Below are 25,838 nucleotides of genomic sequence, written 5' to 3' on the forward strand. Positions count from 1 at the left end.
TTATCTTGCCAGACAGTGATGCCATTGGAGAAATAAAGTGACTCAGAATGCAGTGTGCAATGGCAGCTTTTAAAGAAATGGTGCAGAAATAATTATCTTATTCAATTTCCCTCACACTACTCTTATATTTGGTCCTCACACATACTTTTAAAACAATGGCTACTCAAATAAACACACTAGGATCTTTGTAGCTCTATAAGAAAACTGTGAAGAAAACATAGTGATAAGAGGATCCTACTGTAAATTAACAAATAATGAAATGGAGCCATAAGTGCTCCACCTATGAGAATAAAGTTTCAGATGGACAACTCCTGTTCCTGTTTAAAAAGAGAAGAACAAATAGAGAAGTAGAAAAGAGAAAGACAACCGAGAGGAAGGAATAATACAGCAACAATGGGAAATGAGGGGTGAATAGTTGAATGAACAGGGCACTTTAAACTTGTGGTTGAGGAAATATGAATGTCCAAAAGCACTGCACATGATCCCTGCTGAGAATTAAAATTCACATGGTGGTGCTGGTAAGATTGTTACTGTAAACATTGGCAGCCAGTATGTTTTGATGAGAAACTTTGAGTTTTTCAGTTAAGTCATAAAATTTCTCTCAAAATCAAGTATTACACAGCTTTGTAATAAAAGGAGCGTGATTCAAGAGTAAATGACTGTTTCATGCAACAAAAATACTTAAGTTATTTGTTTCTGTAGATGTCAATGAAGAAATTATTTTTCTTTTTTTCTTTCCCTTCTTGTGTGTAAGCCTCTTCACCAACTGAAAATGTGATTAAATTATTTAAATTATATAATTAACGTTCTATGTTGTTTTTAATAGGATATAAAAGTAGGGATATGGGAGTCAAATGGAAAGTAAGGGCTTTGCTACATCTTTCTGCTTATATACTGTGATATGGATGAAGGCATGTGTGTATATTGGTTAAATTGATACTAACAAACAAACATATCTATGATCAAAAAATACTATACACTGAAATGTTTTAGGCTGTTCTAGCCACTAGGGCCAAATGCAGTCTCCTACTGGTGACTCATGTTAAAACACAGTTGAGGACCATTGTTGAACCTGCTTTGCCTGAGTAGATCAGTCTACAGGCATCTGTGGCCCCCTACTGGACATGGCTACACTAAACGTTACAATGCTTATCAAGTGTCAAGTTACAGGCTTAGAAATGCAACTTAAAAGTTAGTTGAGAAATAGATTAGTCGATCTATAGAAAATTAATTGAAAAAATTAAAAACATCAAAATTAAACATTTTCTGGTTTCAGCTTTTCAACTGTGGGGATTTGCTGCTTTTGTGTTTTATATCACTGTAACTTGAACATCTCGCCTTTATGTCTAAGACATGTTGATGGGCATTCCTTCACTTTTAGAAATGTCTCAAAAACTATTAAAAAAATAAAATATGCTTATTAATTGATTAAAGGTAATTGTTAATTGAAACCCCACTTAGAAAGTCTCAATCTTTGCAGAAAAGACACAGGAGCTCTCACCATTTCAAATGTAGTTAAGCACATAAATGATTAGTTATGGAACACAGTATAGATTAACCCACAAAGCTGAAAATATTCTCACTATAGTCACTTCACAAAGTCAGTAGTTGGAAGAATGACCTTAGAACATAAGACAGGAGAATCATACAAGATGGATTTGATGTGTGACAGTGTCACTGAGTTTATTACTACAGTAATAACCATTTCGCTCCCATCATTCCAACCACAGGGCTTACATCCTCTGAGGACAGTGAGGAGCAAAACAAGACACTTGTCAAGTCAATCTAAAACACACCGCCCTCAAATATAATGCTCTTATGATCAACTCGTTACACAACAGTAAACACAACATGATGTGGTATGTGTATTATGCATTTTTACCTCTACATTTTGGTACAGTGAGAGATGCAGATATAAATTCAAAGACACGTTTGAATTTCTTTGTTGAAAGAAAAAAGTACTTTGCATTTGTCCTCAATGCATTGGATTATTCTTCTTCTGCCACTGGTGAAATCTGTGGAGAGGGCACACACCTAAACTTATTGTAGTTAAGCACACAATCAGAAGAATTTTACAGCACAGAAGGGTTGTAAAATTTTATTTTGAGAAATCTGTACATGGAGGTTTTGGCCTTCAGTGTGTTCACACATAAGCATAATGGGGACAGACAGTTAGCTCACTGAAGATCAAGAGAAGTGCTATCCATTACTCAAAACTGGACAGGAAGTTCAGTACAGTCTGCTTCAGTTTAGCGTCTGATGCCTCCGAGATCTTGCCGTCAGCCCTGAAACAGAAAACAGGTTAAGTAAAATTAACACTTTAACCTGAAATACCTACATTACTTTGTTGTCCAACAACAGGGGAAACCGTTCAAACATTATGGTTAAGAAACTTGTCTCACCTGATTGCAGCGAGGAGGTCCTGGTGCTGGCTGATGACGTGCTGCAGGAAAGCCTTCTCAAACTTTGTAATCTTGCTGGGCTCCATCTTGTCCAAGTGACCTCTGACACCAGCGTAGATGACTGTTACCTGCTCTTCAATGGCCATGGGAGCTAGAGAGTGGAGAGACATTTTAGTTGGCCAATCTTGCATTAAAATAAGTGACATATCAGCATAGCATTTCTGATATACTTCAATGACACAGAAATTGTGAAAGTTGACACTCACAGTACTGTCCCTGCTTCAGCAATTCAGTGAGCCTAACGCCCCTGTTAAGGAGCTGCTGGGTGGCAGCGTCCAAGTCAGAGCCGAACTGGGCGAAGGCAGCCACCTCACGATACTGAGCCAGCTCTAGCTTCATGGTACCTGCCACCTACAGGGTAGAAATAAAATGTATAAAAGCTGGAGGAGATTATAGCCTCCATTTGGTGAAGTGAAACTCAAAATAGAGTTAAATGTTCAGGTGATTTAAATAGAAAACCCAGGTATTACCTGCTTCATTGCTTTGGTCTGGGCAGCAGAACCTACTCTGGACACAGACAGACCCACGTTGATAGCTGGGCGAATACCCTTGTAGAACAACTCAGTCTCCAAGAAGATCTACAGCAAACCGATGAACACATTATAGAATAGCATTGTGACGTAGATTTTTTTTTTTTTTTTTTTTTTTAATATACACACCAACCAAAACACAAGCCAGAATTTTAGACAAACCTGTCCATCTGTGATGGAGATGACATTGGTGGGGATGTAGGCAGACACGTCACCAGCCTGGGTCTCAATGACAGGCAGGGCAGTGAGGGAGCCACCACCAAAGTTGTCGTTCATCTTGGCGGCTCTCTCCAGCAGACGTGAGTGCAGGTAGAACACATCACCAGGGTAAGCCTCACGACCGGGAGGACGACGCAGCAGCAGGGACATCTGACGGTAGGCGACAGCCTGAGAAGAGAAAGACAATTAAAATGCTATAATTACAAGCGATGACACTTTTACAGAATCTGACAATTACACCCCCCCCCCCACACACACACACTTTAAAACATCAAATTGGAGCACTCACCTGCTTGGAAAGATCATCATAGATGATCAGGGCGTGCTTGCCGTTGTCTCTGAAGTACTCTCCCATGGAGCAGCCAGAGTACGGGGCCAGGTACTGCAGGGGAGCAGCATCAGAGGCGGTGGCAGAGACCACGATGGTGTACTTCATGGCATCTGCATCAGTCAGCCTCTTGACCAGCTGGGCCACAGTGGACCTCTTCTGTCCAATGGCCACATAGATACAGTAGAGCTTCTTCTTCTCATCAGTTCCTTCGTTGAAGCGCTTCTGGTTGATGATTGTGTCGATGGCAATGGCAGTTTTGCTGGTGTGTGTAAACATTTAAAAAAAAAAGTGTATACTTACCAACTTTACAATTGCACCTTTGCTTTAGTTTCCATTAATCAACAGAATGGCAGTATGTTCAAATCATAAAACTGTTTCTGTGTCAAAGTGTTTACCCTGTCTGCCTGTCACCAATGATCAGCTCACGCTGGCCTCTGCCAATGGGCACCAGGCTGTCCACAGCCTTGATTCCAGTCTGCATGGGCTCCCTCACAGAGATACGGGGGATGATACCAGGGGCCTTCAGACCCACACGCCTACGGATACTGGAGCCCAGGGGACCCTGAGGAGGGGGGAAAAAAACAACACAAAAAGATAGGCATTACAAGTGTGTCAACGCTATGTAACGTACACAAGCTTTTAATCTTATTTGAATTATGATCAAAATCAATATAACTAAAATTTGGTGTATTACTGGTGTTTGCATTTACACAACATCTACTCAACTGATCAGGACGAGAAAAAGAAATTGAAAGATTTGTAAATATCTGGACAACCTGATCATTTATGAAGCTTTTAGGTCAAGCCTACCACTGTGGGCACTGGTTTAAAACCAGTTAATTTTGATTAAGTTGAAAATAGGTTACAGAATTAGGCTGTAAACCCAAAATTAAAAACAAATTTATATGCTGACATAGGAAGTAGTGTTACTTTAACAGATGGCAGTTAGGATTTGAAACAAGTTAATAGTGGCTCAAGTGACCTTTCCATCGATGGCATTTCCCAGAGCGTCCACCACACGACCGAGCAGCTCCTCACCAACGGGAACATCCACAATGGCACCAGTCCTCTTCACGATGTCACCCTCCTTGATCAGCTTGTCATTACCGAACACCACAACACCAACGTTGTCAGGCTCCAAGTTCAGAGACATGCCCTGGAGGGAAAAAAGTTAACACAAAATGTTATTTAAAAAGCGGTGCATTGGGCAGTCTTTAGTGTAGTTTTAGTAGTAAAAAAATTTATTCTGTTTTTATTCATACTTTCAGTCCAGATGAGAACTCCACCATCTCTTCTGCCTGGACATTCCTCAGCCCGTACACTCTCGCAATACCGTCACCAATGGACAGCACTCGTCCCGTCTCCTCCAGGTCTGCAGAGGTGTCAGCTCCCATGATCTTTTCCTCCAGGATTGAAGACACCTCAGCTGTGCCTGTGAAAAGAGAAGACATGTATGTTATACAATCTTGCTTAGCCACACTAAAAACAATTTGTCAAGCTGTTATTCATTTATGGTCATTCTGAAATTATGCAACAAAATTGTGGTAGTAAAACAAAAGTTGTCCCAGATCAATCTAATAAAGAGTTTTTGAAATACTACTCCACTCAACATCTTGACAGGATGACAGATTCTGGTTATACTACCGTGATACTTTTTTTTTTTTAAACTACAGTCAGTACCTTATTCTCTTTGGTTAACTTACAGGCAAGCTACACAATCGTCTTAACAAAAAAGGCACATACGAATACTGATGAGCTAGTTTATGCAATAATTCTGCATAAAGCCATTCTGTTGACTGGACATAATTACAAGAACAAGCTCTGGAAACGGTATGATACATGACCTTCATCAACTACCCTTGGGTGCTGACCCATAATGCTGAGGATAAAGTTTCTGACATGTTGTTTCTGGCTTTCTCACCTGTCTTCTGCAGCCATGGTCTGTGTGTGTGGAGGTGGTTGACCCCAACGCAGGCGGCCGGTACAGCCTTGGACACCTCATTTAAGGACAGGAGGATTTGATTAAACGTTCATTTCCAGCAAAAGAGCACCACGCATATTGCAGCGACAGTTAAAAATGTTGAACTAGTGTAACGCCGTGCAGCGGAGACGACATGCGCTGTCAGGCTTTCTGACCTTCAAAGCGTGGCTGAATGAGCCGCTAGCTGCTTGTAGCTAGCATTAGCTTGCCGGCTAACTTTAGCGCCGTTCGCTACAGGACGAACACTGTCGTTTACACAAGGGCAACTTCAACAAATGCGTTTAATTTAACAATTTCAAGGCTACTAACACGAATTGTTATTCAGGATAGTTAGTAGCGTTCAAGACCGCATTAATAAATCGATGACAAGTTAAGCTAGCGGCCTGTGACGTTAACATTACCCTTCACGCCAACAAGTTCACACTGATATTAAGTAAACGTGCTGCAACATCCACATCAGATATAGATTGTTTAATTAAAATACTTACAAATCCAGCCCTTCGGGGGAGGGTTCTGACCAAAGCTGCTGCAACTCTCACGGATAACATTTTCTCGGGTTGCTAATGACCTGTCCTCCACCACTAGCGACCTGCCTGCGAGTGAAAATGTAATGGCTGAATGAACTCTTCTTCTATTTATGTGACGCTGATGTTACGTTTCCTACTTTACTGTCCAACTCTGCCACCTGCAGTCACGGAGAAGATACTGGCCCAGTATCTCCCCCACAACTTCATTTTGGACAATATGTAACTTGCAGAGGTGGAGGAAATATTCAGATCTTTTAAGACAAGATAAGCGAAGATATACCTTTTTTAATACCCCATGGGTAAAATTTGTGTTGGCACAGCAGCACAGAGGAATGTAAAGAACAAAATACAATAAAAGTAGAATCAGTTAACATTTTACGTAGATGTATACAGAATACACACTGTATACATCCTATTTAAAATCAATATACAGCTAGAACTGCAAGCAGTTGTGACCGGGGCCCAAGCCCCTCGGCGCCAGCCGTGCCCCTCGTGGTGAATAAATGACCACAGTTTGAAATTAAGGGGACTTGCGGTTGTGGAGATGTAAAATGAATGCATGTCTGTGGGAGTGTTATTTCATGTCCGATTAATAGTGCCACCTAGAGGCCGATTGACAGCAAATTTCACATCACATCCTGTTTGTTAGCTTATAATTGGGACAATTTTTCCTGTATCAAAATTTCCTCTACAAACTTATATCGGTTTGGTCCAGAGATCGTCCGTGCAAAGTTTGATGCCAATCGGACATACGGTTTCAGAGGAGTTAATTAAAATAGGTTTTACAGTTTTCGCGATTTAGTGAAATGAAAACGTCATCGCACAGAGGCGTGTTTTATGCCATATGAATTGGCACTATCCCCCAAACAAGAAGACATAAGGTTTATAAATGTGCGATGTAGTGGCGCCTAGTTATGAGGCAAAATGTCCTTTGCTTCAAAATCCCATTGAAATGAATGGGATTTTCCCATGGTATTTCAGCTTCAATTATAGCCCCACCTTTTGAATTAATTTTAAATTAATTGCAAATTTAATATATTGGGGTTTTAGACTATTTGTTTGACATAAAATGCTATTTGAATGCAGCAACGAACATTTTTCATAATTTTATGATACTGTATGGACTAAACGAGTTATTGTGAGAGATGGGGGTTTAGGTCTAATAGTATTTTTTTGGCTTAGAAAGGATCCTAATTGAGTGAAATGAACTGATTTAAGTTGCAGCAATCATAAGACCTGGTTGAATTCTCTAAAAGCTAAGGAAGGGTGCTTCAATGTTTCCTTTCTTGCCTCCTTTTGAATAGGATAGACTGGACCATCCTTTACAGAAGGAAAGGAGATAATGTCGTCCCACAGCGACAGCAACATTTAGAGCAACGTAGCATTGCAGTTTCATCACAGCAGAGCCACATAAATGTAGAAACAAAAGAGCACCTATTTTATGCTTGTGACATGATCCAAAACTTGTATGATTCGCTAAAAAATTATGAATATCTTTCAAATATATCCAGTTAGGAGGAATCTTGAAAAACAAGCATATTGAATTTCTAGTTACCAATATCATCATCATAACAAAATATGATATACATAACATGTTGCTTTGCTGAACCCCCCCCCCCCCCACTGCCAGAAAACTGTATATATTATGTCTATAATAAATAATTTACTCTAGCCCCTTGCTCAATTTTCATTTTATTAGCCTATTTAAATTGCCCAACTTTCTCTACTTGTACATTGACCCCCCATTATATTACTCATTTTGACAGTTCAATCATATTTGTTTTTTGTCTTTTCAACAACCATCTATTTTGTTGTTCTTCCTACAGTTTAGCCTAATTGACAGTCAAAAGTACACATTAAACCCATCCTTTCTTCAGAGGTGTGATTCTGTGTTGAACAGAAAACCTTACTTTTTTTGTAAAGCATTGAGTTTGTACTTCTTCTTCCATGTGTTATAAATAATTTTTTTTAAAAGCCTAGAGTGCAGTCAGATTCTCTGAGCACCGCAGTCTTTTAAGTTTATTAATTAACCTTCACATCTTTATTTGACCATGTGACGTTTTTCATCGAGGTCAAGGAAAAGTAGTTAGGGAAAGGTAATCTCTTTTGGCATTATTCAAAAACCAAAATATTCTGGCAAAACTTCAGCAGATTCATCATTGACCATATTTATAGAGATTTTGCATTGATGTGGGAGAATGTGGTATTTTGCTTTTATTAAAGTCAAAGAAAAGAAAATGCATACTTTATAATGAATGTATTAATTCTAATGGCAAAAGATCACATTCATAAATGTAAATTCAGCAGTAAAAACCTGACTTTGTACTTTTTGTCCATAAGGTTTTACATTATATCAATTTAATTTCTAAATACAAAAGGGCTGTAAAAACTGTATTTTTTTTACATATTTACATAATCTGGCGAATTTATTAATTTGTGTACTGTTCTTTATACATTATACATCTATGTCCCATGTACACTTTATTCCTGTTTTTGCAATAAAGCTTTAAGGGAGAGAAAAAAACAAACATTTTAAGACTTTATCGCAAATAGTGGAATGCAGTGCACATGGGACAGAGGTAGACGTAACAGTATACAAATATATAAGACACAAATAATTAAAAATAAAACTTTACCAGGGGTAGCCTATATTACATAAAGATAGCCTATTAAAAGAGAGCCATATGTTGACAGTTTTTACTTTATTTTAACTTAAATGAAAGCAAAATACCAAATTCTCCCACAGTAATGCAAAATTTGGTCAATGATGAATCTGCTGAAGTTTTGCCAAAATGTTCTGGTGTGTAAACAATGCCAAAAGAGGTGCAAAACGGTTTCTGGGTGGTCTTCACAGAAATAACAGGTTGTATGATGTCTCTTTTAAATTCAACTATGTGGTGATTAACAGGGTGATATCTGTGAATTATTCTAAAGGACACTTCCTTCACATTGTTTACAATCACGTATTTGTGAGGAATGCTCCAAACTTTTTTTCCCAGTCATTGTCATTTACAAATCGGTTCCAGTGTGAAATTACATGTGGAATAGATACAATTTCTTTCTGAAACAAGGCAGGAATGTTAGGAAATTACTTTGACCTTTCGCCCGCAGACTGACAGGTGCGATTGACTTGCACCATGGGAAATGTAGGATTGAGCTTTTTTGGAGCTGGACCCGAACAAAAAAGATATACTGACCATTTAAATAAAAAGTCTGTTGTCAGTGCCCCAACTTTATTGAGTTATTAGTGCAACATGGAGTACCTCTTTAGGTGTGGAAAAATCAAAAGTTCACGACTAACGTTAATTATGTTTTAGTTTACTGTGTAACGTTATAGTTTCTCCCTAAATTATACTTAAAGGGCTGGATAATCCTAGACATACCTCAAGTTCCAGCTTTGGTATGTAAGTTAGCGCCGCAACATCGCCCTCTTTTGCCCCGGACATAAAATGACATGTCTGCTTTTGTCAACGACAACCAGGAGAGTCAGACAGTCGTTTGGTTTGCCTGTGGTGCTAAGCCAGCCAGCAACAACCAGCCGCCTGAATGTAGATCCGCATGGGCTACTACTACTCTATCTCTCCAAATAACCCGGCGGAATCATAAGATAAGGATCCCAGGATGGTCTTAGTGCATGTCGGATATCTGGTTCTTCCTGTATTCGGCTCAGTAAGAAACAGAGGTACGGTATTAATATTCATATCGATCCAAAACATGTGCCCTGTTTATCTTAATATTCACTGCAGCTGTTGGCTAGCTAGCTCGAGCTTAGCCGTCGGTTTAGCTCGCGTTAGCTAGCTTAAAACCAACCGTCAAATTATTCGCGAAACTGCCCGCAACCCAATACTTCTCTAATTCATATTAATTGGAGATTAATATAAACCACCGAATAATGTAGTTTTTCTGGTGTAATTGCGCCTAATTAAAAATAAATACCGCCGCTAAAGATAAGCTAACTGGCTCTCTGGCTCAGGCTATATCCTGGAACGGAAACATGTCTCACAAAGGATTTCACATGCACGGGGTGTGCGGTCCAGAGTACCTGATGCCAAAAATACATTCCTGCATGGACAATCAGATTGGACAGCATTTATCTGATATGCAATTTATTCGTATGATTTTTAATTCAGCGACACAACGGTGCATTGTTATTTCCTTTAACGCGTTATCGTGTGTTTGCATTGTAAAAAAAATACCGCAAAATAGACGTAGCCTCTCCAGCCAGTCAGCTTATCTGTGCCTGGATGATGTCATTTGAAGATCACCTTCTTCTGCTAGCGCTCGCCGTTTTTCCACCGTGATTTCAGTCATTATCGTCCGTGTCAATTGGCCAATGTACTTATCGATACATGGCCAATTGCCAAGGAAGCGTAGATTTCCGAACAATCTATGTATCAAGTCGCCTTTTCTATTATTTGCTAATTAGCAATTCAGCAGCTGTTTGTTTGAAGCTGCCGGATTGCAAAAAGACCCGAGTGTGCGGTCACAGTAACACAATGATAAAGCTACAGTGTAACATTAATTTCATAACAGTGGCGTCAGTGATTTCATTGTGCTTTTATTTCTGTTCTTATTTCCCTGTTCCATAGTATGGAGGCTGGCTCTACATTCTGCATTTATCAGATCTTTGTCGTCCCCCCCATTGTGTAGCTAATGATCATCTGCTGCTGTGTGGTGTGGCGTGGCCTCTGCCTGTTCTCTGCATTTAGCTGTATTGTGAATCCCTTCTTCATTTCCTCTTTCCATCAGAAGACGGCATTGGTATTAAAAAGCACCCCCTCCCAAGATGTATTCAGCCATAGACTTTCCATGTTAAGCAAACTAAAACAATAGCTAACACCTAGAACAGAGCACCTTTTTTGTCTTTTTTCTGTCAAGTTGCTGTAGCACTGTAGTACATTTTTAGCTTCTTTTTAGATATCAGTTGAATGTCATTGTGTACCTCCCATCCAGTCTTGATAGACTACATGCTGTAAATTCCTGTAAAGTGGATACATTTTGCATGATCTTAAATACTGCACTGCATTGTTGAACACCAGAATTTGGCTCATCTTCCTTCTCTTCACACAAGGTGCAATGTACATGATTAAGGTGACCTATAATTCAAAAAGAAGCATGCAAATTGGAACCACATGCATGCCAGATTTATTGTGAAACTAAGTATTTCAGCAAATGCTGTGACGTGATCGCTTGAAATGACTGAAGGTACACTGCACCTGCACACAACAACCTACCATAACTTGTCTCCATTTTTTGTGTAATCCTTTTTGTTCCCTTTGCAAATTTCAAGCTTTGAATCACACTGAATTGTCTGGGCTGTTTGTCCCTTACTGGCAAATGAAACTCTAAACATTTAAGTAATCAAAACATGCTCACTGGTGGTTCATCACTTCCCAATTTTCCCCACTAACATAAGGCCAAAATGCTATCCATTTCACAGGGATGCCTATTTTCCTGCACTGCTAAAGAGATCCTCTATTAGTAATAACGTCTTTATTGTTTGGTTGTGGTCTCTCTTTATCTTTTTGTTCTGGTAATAGTACTTTCAATGCATGGTCACATTTATGATTCATACTTTTTGGTTTTTGGTTTTCTACATTGACTAGTAAAAATCCAATGTAATCTTTCTGTAGTAAAGATGTACCCTGCTGTACTGGAATCATGTGCTGTAGCCAACTCGTCTGCTCATTGGATGCTGCTTTTGTTCTTTTTAACCCTATATGGAGCATGGTGGGCCTTGCCTTCAGTCTATGTTGTTTATTTTTGTTGCATGGAGTTATACTATTTTTACAAACAAATAAGAAAGAAAACACAAATTCCACATATACTAATCTTTTTCAATAAAGAATATAGTGTTTTTCCTAACCTTCAGTGTGCTTCTTGCTGATTTCCAATTTCCATTTATTGTCCTCCCTCTCCCCTGTCCCTACTTGCCCACCCCCCCCCCCCCCCCCCCCCCCTACATCCCCCACCCACCTCCTCTCCTGCTGTGACAAAGATAGACAATTTCCACGCTTCCTCCATCACAGGGCCTGAATGAGTCTATCTATCTGTCATTCATGGTGATCGTTATCACTGAGACGCTTGAAAACGCAGTGTGATACTTACTGTCTAGATTTGAACGTTTGACCCACGGCAGAAAGGTCATCCCTTTGCTTGCCCGGCTACACTGACGACTTGTGAAAATTAAAATATTACTGAAAAGTCATTGCACATCTTTCCGAGGTGTGTTTAAAACCACACTGCGTTTTTTTTAAGCGTACTCCTAGTAAATGCAATGTAGACTTTGCCTATTTCCTCATGATTTAACAAAGAGAAGAAAATCCACTGTTTACATCAGAATTCGTTTTGTCTTCTACACTGTCAAAGCAGATTAAATCTGAACCGTGCTGAAATTTTCCATCTAAGAACTGCACAATTTTAATCTCTAAACTGGTATGCTTCTGTAAAATTCACTGCTTCAGTTTCTGCCAGATGGACATAACAGAGCAAAGTATGTTGAATCGTGTTCCACTGCAGGCCCGTCATGGCTTCCTTTGGCCGGGGTTTCGAAGTTTCGAATGAAAGCTAAATTTTTTTATTGAAGTTTCCCCAGCCCTCCCATAATCGAAAAGGTCTTTTTAAGCTTAAGCATGGAATTAAAACCATACTGCAGTACGACACGTTTCAAATTTACCACAGCACAAGTTTGCCAGTCTTTTTCTCCAGTCTCTACAGTAGACTGTTCACTGCAGTTGCCAAATAGCTGTGGTTGGAGAGAGTTTAAAAAAAAAAAAGACATTTGAGCTATTTCCTCTCGGCTCCTGAATGTTCACATGGGAGGAGAACAAGTAGAGCTATACTGTAGGTGTAAGACACAAAGGAACAGTAGGTTTCAGTGAGCATAGCACATATAATGTGAATTTGCAGTCTGATTTCATTTTTAAGAAGGAAATAGTTGTTCTTTATGGTTACATAGATAGTGTTGGCGCCTAAGTAGTTTAATGCGTATCTTAGACAGCCAGGTACTATTTTTATTTATTTATTTTTTTGAGTGCGATGACCCAATGTCAGCTACAGAATTTACAAGAACTGAGCTGAGTTGAAGACCATATACTGGTAGATTTCATCTGTTCTGATCCAGTTCGCTTGTCTGTGAATCAGAAGACCAGGAGTCGATCCAGAGCTCGGAAATGCAATTAAAAGAAATGAAAGCTCACGTTTTGTGTGCAGTACCAAAAGTGGTTGTCATATTCATGGTACCTGTGGTAACCATCATTTTCCCACCCCCCCACAGAAGTTTTTTTCACCCTAGGTAAGAGGTAGGGCTTCATTAACATGCTATATCACACAAACACACTGACACCACATTTCACCCACAAATAATTCCATCTAATCTGCCCCCACAGGTGCCTGATAACTTCTCCTTATCCTCCACAGGATCCCATTTCAACCGGCAACAGCAACAGCAGCAGCAGCACAGCCATGCTACCTCTTGCCGGCACTTCCAGTTAGGTCCTCAGGCCCCGCTGCCCATGGACTTCCCCATGCCCCACCCAGGGCAGCCACAGTCAGGCATTAACCCCCACCTGGCCCCTCCCGGCCACCAACATGGCCCTCCGCTCCACCCGCCCCTCAACCCCCTGCCAGCTCCCCAGTTCCAGGACATCCCTGCCCCTCCCTTCCTACCTCAGGCATTACACCAGCAATACCTCCTCCAGCAGCAGATCCTCGAGGCCCAGCACCGACACATCCTGCCACCCTCCAGGTATCCACACAGGTTTGCAGGGAACTTAAAAATAGTACACAGAAGCTTATCTGTTTCAAGTTAACCAGATGCTTTAAGCAGACCGTTGGGGATTTTGCAGGGACATTATATTTAAGTGGATTTCTGTTTCTGTTCCCAGGATGTTTTCAAATGCTTGGTTATTTGTCTCAGCAGACGCACCCCAGAGAGAGTTCCTCACCAGCCCCACAGACTTCGACCTGGCTATGAGTTTGCGCCCCCTCTTCATGTCTCTCCTCAGCCGGTGGTGCAGCAGCCGCGCTACCTGGCCGAGGGCACAGACTGGTAAGCAATATACCTCATATAATTCATTATGCTGTGCCACAGAGTCTCAACAGTCTCAATTATTTGTTTTATATTTAGATTTCTTAGCAAAAAAGTCTCCTTAAATGATGCACAATAATACAATACTCATTTTCACACTGATAATTTAATTTGGAAGAGATGCTTTTTTGAGACCAGATTAAAAGGGTTTAAGACCGAGTTGAAAACAGCCCAAAGCAAATCAACTCTTATTTGACACTAAAATGGGCAAAAATGACTGTATACATCTCCTCAAAAGTAAAATTATTACATAAGCTGCTTTTCGACCCAAGGAACTATACCCCGGAACTAGGAACCTTTGGAGGAACTCACTGCATTTGCAGTTTCCACCGAAGGGACCAGGGTCTAAATTTAGTTCTTGGGTCTTTATTTTACCCACCAAAAAGACCCTGCTCAGGCGGTAGTACTTTATGTCTTTAGACCATGCAAAGACCACCAAATGTTAATGTAATTACCAAAGTTTTATGATTATTTTTTTATTTGGTGTTGACAAAAACATAAAAAAACATCTAAGAGCACAGGTTATGAAGACAAAACAATCACAAGACCAAGACCGGTCCAAACATAAGGGAATAATCTTACTTTGTCTGAAGTACCCCTCACAGCCCTGTCACGTGAACTCAAGTACCCCTTCAACGACACCTTGTATTTCAACCATTTAATCCATTACTTATAGCCATAACTCTTTTAACTGTTTTAACTAACAGTTTTTACTGTATCTTTACTTTAAGCTATTTCACAATTCATCTATTACTTTTGGCTATCTATTTTAATAATTTATTCATTACTATTTTAATTGTTTAAAATGTCTGTATTAAGAGAGCTTCTTATATGTCCATGTTGTTTATGCATTACCTTTATCTCGCCATTTCAGTCATATATCACCACTATAACCTAATTGCTTAGACTTCTTTGCCCGCTTGCTTACTTTTAATAAACTCTCAACACATCGTATTCTTAATATGTTATAGCAGACTCAATATATGGATATATTTCTTTATTTTTTATATTTACAAGTACCCCTGGAAGGGAATCTCTGGTCTAAGCTATGCCGTGGTTACACTGTACTGACTTGTTTTTCGGTTTCTGTCCAGGGATCTAAGTGTAGATGCTGGACTGCCCCCCCACCAGTATCACATCCATCCGCTGCCGCAGCACTATCAGCACTACTTGACCTCTCCTAGGATGCACCACTTCCCTAGAAACAATGCCTCAACACAAGTGGTGAGCCGCCTCTGCCTCATTACAATCAATCATGTTCATTTAGATGAACTCCCAGCGATTCCCCTCTGGGTTTCTGAGATTAATCCCGAAACCTAGCAACCAGAGGATGACCCCCCCCCCCCCCCCGATGTCTTCTGCAGAGCTGACGCTAGCTTCTTCTATCTGTCATCTTCCAGGTTGTCCACGAGATCAGAAACTACCCATATCCCCAGCTGCACTTGCTGGCTCTGCAGAGTCTCAACCCCTCCCGCCACGCGTCTGCTGTTAGAGAGAGCTATGAGGTTCGTGCTTCTACTTCCTCTCTCTCTCCTCAGCAGACACACCAGTCTACACCAATCTATCATTGTTTTCTCTGTGACCAATGCTCTGGACAGGCTCGAGTGTGTAACTGATTTTCTTATTTCCAATTACTCTGGGTTCCAGATGCCTCAAATGGTCCAACTGCCTTTAATCTCATGACATTTGTTTTCATTTGATTAAAAGGCAGTTGATCTTGAAAAGCCTCTTTTCTGTTCCTTGAAGCACCAATTATTTTATTGTATCAAAGGATTCCACACTTGTATTTCTTTTGCATGTGAACTTTTTATTATAAAAATGTTTATTAGTGTTTATCTCAGCAGGCAAATACAGAAAGGCCTTTTGTCAGACTTTAAACTGTAATAATTAAAATACATGTCTATATATTGTTTCCTATGTAGGAGCTTCTGCAGCTGGAGGACAGACTGGGCAGTGTAAACCGTGGAGCGGTCCAAACCACCATAGAGAGATTCACCTTCCCCCATAAGTACAAAAAGGTAAAATTTGTCTTTTTTACTTGCAAGCTGAGTGGTGGATCTTCCTGATGTGGTCTGGTACAGACGAAGCATTGGGCGAGAAATAAGTTGCGCTAGATGTGAGAGACGGGACTGGAAAAGAGAAGCACTGGGTCGAAAGGATCAAAGAGTTGAGAGACGAGAGTGGAATGGGGGTCATGACTCTCACAGTAGTTCAAAGGTCAAACTAATTTCCGTTAGCAGATTAGCGAGACAGGTCTGCAGTGTGCACAATTTGAGGCGAAGGGATGACTCACCCAGCTGTCTGCAGATATGTGCGTGGAATGAATTTCAAAAAATGTCTCCACCGAATATGACCCAGATACTCTGGAAACAGTGTCAGATCATTTGGTACATTGTAAGTGAGAAGATGTAATTGAGTCTTTTCCATCTGATGTCTAGTTTATTTCTGGGAAACTTGATAAGGTGACTCTTTTCTTCTTGTCTGACTCAGAGACACCCGTGGGACAAACATAACTGCTTCTAACAGGCAACAGCACGACACACTTTAATAATTAAAGTCTCTCTGCAGAGAATACCCCAGGACCTGAAGATGTGTCTGGATGATGAGGAGCTGGACACCGATGAGAAGTGCACTATCTGTCTGTCAATGCTGGAGGATGGAGAGGATGTCAGGTAAAACTATATGCTCATCTTTCGGGGGAAATGCTGGCTATACAGATGTGCACATGAGCTTTGCATACACATTGTTGTCTCCTGGGGGATACATTTGGTTGACCTGTCCTGCTCCTCCATTACATGAAACTTTTTAGCAATTATGAGGTACAAGAATGCGATGTCGGTCTGTCACTCCACCACTTTAGTCCAGACTGAAATATCTCAACAACTATTGAATTGATTGACATGAAATGTCGTACACACATACATGGTCCCCAGAGGATGAATCAGGCTGACTTTGTTGATCACCGGACTGAGATGAGACATTTGTGGTTTTGAGTGAAATATGCGGACAACTATTAAATGGATTGTGATGAAATGTATATCCCCCTCAGGATGAATTGTAATAGCTTTGTTCATGCCCTGACTTTCATCTAGCACCACCATGAGGTCAAAAGTGCTATTTGCCCAACACTTGGTTGGTTTATGAGTAAATACCTGCAGAACTAATGGCATTCCCAAAACCCCAGCTGTAATTTGGTGGGGTGTGTGATTCTGGATAAATCCAACACCATGACAAACCTCAAGATATCGAGCAAATAACGACACACGTAATGTAACTAATGTTAGCAAAGTTGTGGGTTAGCAGGCTGTCGCCGCTGTGAAGCTAACATGCAGGGAGAACGAGACGGCCTCAGAGCCAGCACATCAGCTCCAGACAGTGATACAACTACTAAGTGCTACTATAGCTAACATCACAACAACAGCATGTCTTGGCAAACTAGAAAGTAAGCTGAATGTCCATGGGCAAGTCATTTAATGTTACCTGACAACAAATCATGGCTGGAAAAGTGTTGTGTGGCTTGGTCCGAGAAACGTTTTGTTTCCCATTTATGGAGCCAGGGCTGTGTGCAAACACTGGATTTACTTCAGCGGAGACACACACCAATCGGACAGATAGTGGACTGTGAGGAGATACTAGCTGAATTAACCCAATACGTGCATTGGGTTAGAATCGCATACCCCACCTTTAAGTGCTAATTGTTATGGTAACAAGCTAAACTAAAATGGTGAACATTGTACATGCTGAACATCAGCATGTTGGCTTAGTCATTTTGGGTATTTTAGCACGCTGAAGTTAGCATTTAACTTTAGCCTCACAGAGCTGCTAGCATGGCTGTAGGCTCTTATGCAGCATTCATGTCACATCGAGTTATCTTGATTAGGTGTTTATGACTCGTAAATAGTCTTCACGACAACTTCCAAGTCGTAAATTAGATAAATCTGACTTGACACTAACTAGGCCCATCTGCCTACACTTGCAGGCTACTGTGCATGTCACTGTTTACTTTGCAATGACTCCCTGTCTGTTTTCCGCCGCCACAGTCCCATGTTACATTCAGTAACAGTCCCAGCTCGTTATTGTTGCATGCAACAAAAAAAATAAATCTGATCTGATTCTTCGTATGCATTTCTTTATTCTTTCTTTCTTCATGTTTACACCGGCACGCGCATGCCCAGTGTACCTGATCGGCCAATAGATGGGCGTTTTCAGTCGTTTTAATGTAGACGGAGATCAACTCTGATACGCAGCTAAAACGCTCGTGTGGACGGAGATCGCATTCGTTTCAATTCTCCGTTTGTAAATTGAAATGGAGTAGTGTGGATGGGGCCTAATACATGCATGAAAACCAAACACATATGTACACCATTGTTGTTCAGTATGAATAAACTCAAATTGAATGGATATGGTGTTATATTAGCAATACAGTATTATAATCCTCACACAGCCAACTCTGTAATCATACAGCCATTTTGATGACATGAACACTTACGAGTCTTTAATGTGGGAATCTTCCCTTCTCTCTTTTCCATCTATGTTATCTTCTATTATCTTGTTCTCCAAAAGAGGATTTTTTTTTGGGTGAGTTTGTTGGCAATAAATAGATCTTTCTCTTGTGATTTTTGGCTGGTGAGGCGGTTTAGATTGGCTTGAAAATTCTTCAGACAGACATTAAGGAATGTCTCATTTGTCCATAATATTTGTCTTTACATCCAAACTCTACAATGCAGTGGACCTGGCACAGTGCTGTGAACACAATTTGCTCTTAAGGTTGTTTGAGGAAAGCTGGTGGTAGTCTCCCCAGACAATAGTTTTCCTGCTGATTAGACCTCAGAGAAACGTCTTCACATTTACTTACTTATATATATTAACAATGCGTTCCTTCAAGATGGATACAAAGTCAGAGTCTAAGCTGTTTTTAACCCTAAATTGGTTCTGCCGTGTAAGTTCAAAACCTCAGGTTTGAAAATCCTGTCACAGGATTTCTTCCGGCTCCTCATCTTGAAAAATACCACCCGAAGGCAACATTAGCAATTCAGAAAATCTTATGATGTGTGTCCAGTGTTGTGATCTGGCAAAGTGACAGAGGAAGTTATTTACTCTGTGAAAAAGAAAAGGGGAAGGAAGAACAAAGTAGGTGAAAACTGGAAACGGGGCAGTGTTCTGGTGATAGTTTGGTTTTGCTTATTGATTATATTGTTTGTGCAACATGTTGTGGTGGGAATCATCTTCCGAGCATTCATCATTCATGATGTTTCAGGCTTTTGTTTAGTTCGGAGTCATAAGGTTAAGGTTAAAGAAGACAACTGTGAGAAGACCATGCTCCTTTGGTTTTGTCGTTGATTATTTTGATTCCTGTAATTCGATAAAAGTAGATATATAAAATGCATGTGATTACCCATAAAATACACTGAAATCCTTCTGATTAACTGTACTATAAAGCACAAATGTGGATTTTCAGCAGCAGTTGCCACAAAATAAAATCAAATGTGAGTGAATTTTGATCATGAGGTCACTTGAGGCGCATTCTGTTGTCAAATGTGAACCACAGTCAGACAACTGGCTCTATTCTAGACATAATCTGCATGCTAGGCATGATAGGACCCATGAACACATTCAAAGGCCTTTAACTTGGTGTAACTAAGCAGTGTAACCACAGCTGTTTCCTAACTATTTTTTGTTTGGTTTACTGACAATTACAATGTATTTTGAAACATTTGAAAAATCTCAAACATTTTCAGAGGCAGACCAATAAAGTCCTTGACTTATTTCCATCATTGTCACTGGTGTTTACACACTGTGCCGACCTTTATCAAGATGGACACAAGCATCCAATGACTGCTATTAAAAAGTATTTGATAATGGGAACTAAAAAATGAAATTGAATCATAACAGCAACAAAAGTTGACATTTTTTTCTGAAAGCAGGCTAAGGGAACAACAATCTGATTAAAATCATGAATTAAAATGATTAATCTTTTTCTCAGTTAATCAGTTGTTTTGACTATGAAGTTTCCATTATGATTCCCATAGTGGAAGGTAACATTACTTGTGTGTTATTTGATCAACAATCCAAACCCCAAAGATATTATGTCATTCTGTATATGACAAAGAAGAGCTGCAAATCCTCACATCGGAGAAGCTGAAACCAGAGATTGTTTGGCATTTTTGCTTGAAAAAATGACAAAAATTGTAACTTGACCACTTCTCAGTTCCTATGCTTCCTGGCTGATGTTTTGGTCACTTTTGAATGCTGGCGGTGCTTTCACTCTAGTGGTAGCATGAGACGGAGTCTACAACCCACACAAGTGGCTCAGGTAGTGCAGCTCATCCAGGATGGCACATCAATGCGAGCTGTGGCAAGAAGGTTTGCGGTGTCTGTCAGCGTAGTGTCCAGAGCATGGAGGCGCTACCAGGAGACAGGCCAGTACATCAGGAGAAGTGGAGGAGGCCGTAGGAGGGCAACAACCCAGCAGCAGGACCGCTACCTCCGCCTTTGTGCAAGGAGGAGCAGGAGGAGCACTGCCAGAGCCCTGCAAAATGACCTCCAGCAGGCCACAAATGTGCATGTGTCTGCTCAAACAGTCAGAAACAGACTCCATGAGGGTGGTATGAGGGCCCAACGTCCACAGGTGGGGGTTGTGCTTACAGCCCAACACCATGCAGGACGTTTGGCATTTTCCAGAAGACCAAGATTGGCAAATTCGCCACTGGCGCCCTGTGCTCTTCACAGATGAAAGCAGGTTCACACTGAGCACATGTGACAGACATGACAGAGTCTGGAGACGCCGTGGAGAACGTTCTGCTGCCTGCAACATCCTCCAGCATGACCGGTTTGGCGGTGGGTCAGTAATGGTGTGGGGTGGCATTTCTTTGGGGGACCGCACAGCCCTCCATGTGCTCGCCAGAGGTAGCCTGACTGCCATTAGGTACCGAGACGAGATCCTCAGACCCCTTGTGAGACCATATGCTGGTGCGGTTGGCCCTGGGTTCTTCCTAATGCAACACAATGCTAGACCTCATGTGGCTGGAGTGTGTCAGCAGTTCCTGCAAGAGGAAGGCATTGATGCTGTGAACTGGCCCGCCCGTTCCCCAGACCTGAATCCAATTGAGCACATCTGGGACATCATGTCGCTCCATCCACCAACGCCACGTTGCACCACAGACTGTGCAGGAGTTGTCGGATGCTTTAGTCCAGGTCTGGGAGGAGATCCCTCAGGAGACCATCATCAGGAGCATGCCCAGGCGTTGTAGGGAGGTCATATAGGCATGTGGAGGCCACACACACTCTACTGAGCCTCATTTTGACTTGTTTTAAGGACATTACATCAAAGTTGGATCGGCCTGTAGTGTGGTTTTCCACTTTGATTTTGAGTGTGACTCCAAATCCAGACCTCCATGGGTTGATAAATTTGATTTCCATTGATCATTTTTTTTGTGATTTTGTTGTCAGCACATTCAACTATGTAAAGAAAGGAGTATTTAATGAGATTATTTCATTCATTCAGATCTAGGATGTGTTATTTTAGTGTTCCCTTTATTTTTTTGAGCAGTGTACATAATTTACTAGTGATTGACTAATCGATTTGTCAGCTAATTTCTTAGGCAGACAAGGTAAAAAGTATCAAAGAGCCAAAAAAAGAGCTTTGTTAGAGACAAAAGTATTGAGACCAACATGCAAATATCAACAATTTACAAAGTAAGACATAAAATCGTAAAGATCGTGTCATACTTTTAGAAATTGCATTGCCAACAACAACATGCGCAAATTAAAAAAATCATTGCATCTCCTACTTTGTAAACTCAATAAACCTGAGCTTATCTGCAGTATGCCTTCTCACAGAACTGCAAACGGCTGTTTTTCTCTCATGAGAAGTTGACATTTTAGAGACGCACATTTTTTTTAAAGGACGGCAAATAAATGTTGCTGAACCTTTTCTTCTAGTTAAGTCCTACATTTATTTCAAAATCCTGACCTTGTCTCTTCTGTGTCTGTAGGAGATTACCCTGCATGCACCTCTTCCATCAGGCGTGTGTGGACCAGTGGCTGGCCACCAGCAGGAAGTGCCCCATCTGCAGAGTGGACATTGAGACCCAACTGACCCCCGACAGTTGATAGCTCCTGTCGACTCCTGCAGCTTTGGATCTGGTCTGTGTTAATTCTCCATTGCCTCCCTCCTGGGGAAGCTCTGCCAAACACCCCTCTTCCCCTCTGCATCACTCAACGAGCCTGCCTTCTGAGACAGCTGTGACAGAGGGATCAACAAAGCACACTCACCTACAACACAACGAGGGATGGGGGTTGATGCATAGATAGGTGGCTGGACTGAAGGTTGGTTGAATGGACTTGCTGGATGTAAAGGGTAGGCGCGTACACGTATGGACAGATGTGCTGAGGCTTCACACGATTCTGTCAGATTGTGTATGTACCCTCAGCTCAGTGTGGTGTACTAAGGCCATGTCTCTGCCACTACATCTAAACCCTCTCCCCCAGGCCTATGAAAAATCCTTTAAGCTGCACTCTGCCCAAGCCCTCAGCACATCTGTACAGAACATTATCAAATGATTAGCATGAGGTTGTTTGGTGTGAACTCTTGTAGCTGAACGCTTGTGGTGTAATGGAGTATAGTACTGAAAAAGTATTTACAGAGTAACAGTGTTGTGTAGCAAGCAAAAACCTTTTGAGAAATGTGTGTGAAAAATAAAACCTACAGAGAGGGTGACTACACCTCTAACAAGGAGAATATTCAGTGTGTTAAATCATAGACAATGAGGAAAGAGCTAGTTGTGTAAAAAGGCCAAAAATCCCTCTTTCTTGTCTAACATGGTTTTTGGATTTACAGTTGGTAGATGCCATCAGAGTTGATGCTAAACCCGCTAACTGCAGGCATGGCTTCCAGTGATCTGTGTAGTGTCGTAGTCGGGCCTCTATAATCTAGAGCAGAGGCCTGAGATATGCATGCTGTATGGCAGGCTTGGGCTGTGTCGTTAATATTGTGGAGCAGTAGAAACAGGGACTGTGTCTGTGCATGTGAACCGTATACTATGACGATCTCACTCATTCATAGAGGAGGACGAGAATGCACCTAATATACCCACCCCACCCCACAACCCCCACTCATCCCCCAACCCCCACTCATCCTGAGTAGACGAAAGTTGACCTTAGACACTGATCTCAGACCAATGTAGCGTTTCTGTCCTGATGTTCGAGGTTAGGATTCAAAGAGCTGCTAGTAGATCCGTGTCTAACTGCAACTTCGCTCTATTGCCTCACTCATGGCATGATCATGACATGAGAGGCCGGCATGGGCTTGAGGATGCGGTGCGGGATATTTGTATTACCTATTACCAGAACCTTATTGCCTATCGGAACAAGCACATGTGATTTCTATATACAGTGAATCGCCTCTGTTGTGTATCGGCTCCTTTTCATTTCAATCTAAGTTGCTCCTACTTAAATAAAAAAGACTGTCTGGTGTTACAGGGAAAATAAAACTAGTTTGCCTGTGAAATGTGCTAGAATGTGAATGATTGTCCCCCACCCCCGCCTCCCCCATGGTAGTAGTGTATGGTATTGCTAGAACAACTGTGATACGTTCAGTGATAGAAGCCGTTTTCTCTATATCATGCATGAACCATGTCGGCGTAGTTCACTTGAAGGAGGGTGAAAGGGAGAAAAAGCCATCCATTTGAAAAATACCAAACAATTGTTCTTAATTTTATTTCAATTGTCTTTTTTTCCTGCCATTTGTTTTCTTTTCCTTTAGTATTTGTAAAAAAAAAAAAACAACTTTGTTTTTGCTCACATGCCAATCTGGACATGGTACTAATATGCCGAGTCCTTGTCCATTTTAACCATAGTGAAGAAAAAGCTCCAATGCTGCAAAAACATATTTATTGTTGTTATAATGTAGCTTGTGTTTTTGTAAATGCACTATAATATGGAGTTGCCTGATTTTTGGTTTGGTGGTGTGGGTTCTTCTTGTCCTAGATTTTGTGTTTCTGTTCAGTTAAAAGTATTTTCATGCTTCCTTGTGTATTATTGGAGGGTAACTTAATTGTTTTGTGTTGCTTTTTTTTTCTTTTTGTCTGAAACCTCCATCCAAAAAACTACAGATGGATGAAAATGGAGGTTTGCTAGTTCACATAGAATGCTGTGATTAAAGATGCCTTAAGTATTTAACAATCATTATTTATTACTAACTGTAGCTAGCTAGCTATCGTGGTGGAATATTTAATGTCTCTATCTCATAACTTTGCAATTTAATCAATATATTTATTTAAAATAACACAAAATATAAAAAAAAGAATACCTCATTATGCATTGGTCGGTGGGGATGCTTTTGCATGCCGTCTGTGTTTTCTTTTTCAAAGGAGAAAAAAAGAAACCTGTTGAAAGAAAAATTTCCTGGGTGGGAGGTTCCCAACACATTTTCTAGCCAGCATGGTGCTGTTGATCTGGATCACATTCCATTCATATCACCCCTTGATTTGACTTTTTTGGTTTTTTAAAACACGATCCCTGCTTTGATCTAAAGCAGATGACGGGGTACAACCCCCTTTTTTTCTTAGAATGGCTCCGCAATTTGCTTGCTTTTGATGATACTGCTTTACTTCCCATAATCAGTCATATTTGGGTTAATTTGTGATAATCCTTTTGTTTTGACCATTTTCATGAAATTCCATCATATCTGGATCTCAATTCAGTGCTTGTTGTTTTAGGACCCACATAATGAGCTGTATTATTTGTCCTTATGTATTGCTGGCAATTGCTTTGTGTGGGAATTTGGGAAGTATCTAACATGCTAACTTGAGCCATTGGTCTTATTGAGCAAATTTCTGGTGTACTGTGGTTATACAATATAGATAGTGTGTTTTACACCTGGGTATAATAAGCTAACTACGTTTTTGGTGTGCATTTCTTATTAATACTCTACTAATCCTGCAAATTATTATAACATGTATTGGATTGGAATGACGCTGGCTGGTCTTACTATTATTTCATTTCGTGCTCTCACTGGCCTTACCCCATGTCCTCCACAGTGTACCGCATTACTCCAGAGTGAACTGGACAGTAGCCATAGTATTAACTCAAGCTGATGAACCGGAATGAACAGTAGAACTTAAAGCACAAGCTTTTTAATGCATGTCCTTCTCAGGTTTTCCTATGTGTATGTGGGAGTAGCTCTGTAGATGTGTTTAATATGATGCTGTACCTTCTTGAATATTTCAGATGTTTCTTTGCTGCTGAAAAAATGTTGATTATTAACCTGCCAGTGAAAAAGGGAAGTGGCCATCTTTGTACAACACACTGCTGTTTTGCTGTAACCGCGCAATGTTTTATGATCTTGAGTATTTTATAGAAAAGTAGAAGTATGTATCAATAATATGAAAGCAATAGCTAAATCATAATGAAGAATAACATGATCAGTGAATATTGTGGAAAATCTTTAGATTCACTCTGGGTGGATTTTGTACTGTATTTATTACTAATGATGATGCAAAAAGTTGCATAGCTTAACCCAAACTGTTCTGTCTCTTTTTTATTTATTGTCTTGTATATGATCTTTTTGTATGTGTTTTTCAAATAAACTGCCTAAAACGCTGAGAACTAAAGTAATTTGTGGTGTTATGTCATCCTGGTATCATTTACTTACTTAAATACTCTGCTTAAGCAACACTGTTAACAGTTGGAATTACATG

The 25,838-nt window shown here is 40.6% G+C and overlaps 2 protein-coding genes across 5 annotated transcripts; one reads left to right on the forward strand and one right to left on the reverse strand.

Moving 5' to 3' along the window:
• Positions 1-2,082: 2,082 nt before the first annotated feature.
• LOC119891187 (ATP synthase subunit alpha, mitochondrial-like) lies at positions 2,083-6,166 on the reverse strand. Of its 2 annotated transcripts, none has more exons than XM_038702547.1 (11): positions 6,012-6,166; positions 5,464-5,539; positions 4,805-4,974; positions 4,525-4,698; positions 3,938-4,104; positions 3,501-3,801; positions 3,155-3,379; positions 2,933-3,040; positions 2,669-2,813; positions 2,403-2,553; positions 2,083-2,285 (listed from the first exon to the last, which is right to left on the reverse strand). In XM_038702547.1, the coding sequence occupies exons 1-11, from the start codon at positions 6,069-6,071 to the stop codon at positions 2,207-2,209; spliced, it is 1,656 nt and encodes a 551-aa protein (XP_038558475.1). In that variant the 5' UTR covers positions 6,072-6,166; the 3' UTR covers positions 2,083-2,206. The 2 variants fall into 2 exon arrangements, with proteins under 2 accessions (XP_038558475.1, XP_038558476.1); XM_038702548.1 differs by having other exon boundaries at positions 5,464-5,530; positions 6,012-6,143.
• A 3,117-nt stretch (positions 6,167-9,283) lies between these two features.
• rnf165b (ring finger protein 165b) lies at positions 9,284-25,751 on the forward strand. Of its 3 annotated transcripts, none has more exons than XM_038702549.1 (8): positions 9,284-9,732; positions 13,470-13,797; positions 13,969-14,100; positions 15,234-15,363; positions 15,540-15,644; positions 16,062-16,157; positions 16,708-16,811; positions 22,134-25,751. In XM_038702549.1, exons 1-8 carry the CDS (start codon positions 9,672-9,674, stop codon positions 22,249-22,251), a joined length of 1,074 nt encoding a protein of 357 aa, XP_038558477.1. In that variant the 5' UTR covers positions 9,284-9,671; the 3' UTR covers positions 22,252-25,751. The 3 variants fall into 3 exon arrangements, 2 of the variants coding, with proteins under 2 accessions (XP_038558477.1, XP_038558478.1); XM_038702550.1 differs by having other exon boundaries at positions 9,285-9,732; positions 13,972-14,100; XR_005442409.1 differs by lacking the exons at positions 13,470-13,797; positions 13,969-14,100; positions 15,234-15,363; ... (2 more) ...; positions 16,708-16,811; positions 22,134-25,751 and adding an exon at positions 10,640-11,921 and having other exon boundaries at positions 9,426-9,732.
• Positions 25,752-25,838: the final 87 nt, after the last annotated feature.

This window comes from Micropterus salmoides, unplaced genomic scaffold, assembly GCF_014851395.1.
Source record: "Micropterus salmoides isolate LMB-PRFRI ecotype aquatic unplaced genomic scaffold, ASM1485139v1 Ms_hic_scaffold_7, whole genome shotgun sequence".
NCBI lineage: Eukaryota > Metazoa > Chordata > Actinopteri > Centrarchiformes > Centrarchidae > Micropterus > Micropterus salmoides.

Excerpts from the sequence above, each read along its gene's own strand:
- LOC119891187 (XM_038702547.1), bottom strand. The coding sequence starts at position 6,071 with ATGTTATCCGTGAGAGTTGCAGCAGCTTTGGTCAGAACCCTCCCCCGA. Across the intron at positions 2,814-2,932 it reads AGACCAAAGCAATGAAGCAG|GTGGCAGGTACCATGAAGCT; the intron begins GTAATACCTGGG and ends TCTACCCTGTAG. Across the intron at positions 2,554-2,668 it reads GCTGAAGCAGGGACAGTACT|CTCCCATGGCCATTGAAGAG; the intron begins GTGAGTGTCAAC and ends TCCACTCTCTAG.
- rnf165b (XM_038702549.1), top strand. The coding sequence starts at position 9,672 with ATGGTCTTAGTGCATGTCGGATATCTGGTTCTTCCTGTATTCGGCTCA. Across the intron at positions 9,733-13,469 it reads CGGCTCAGTAAGAAACAGAG|GATCCCATTTCAACCGGCAA; the intron begins GTACGGTATTAA and ends TATCCTCCACAG. Across the intron at positions 14,101-15,233 it reads CTGGCCGAGGGCACAGACTG|GGATCTAAGTGTAGATGCTG; the intron begins GTAAGCAATATA and ends GTTTCTGTCCAG.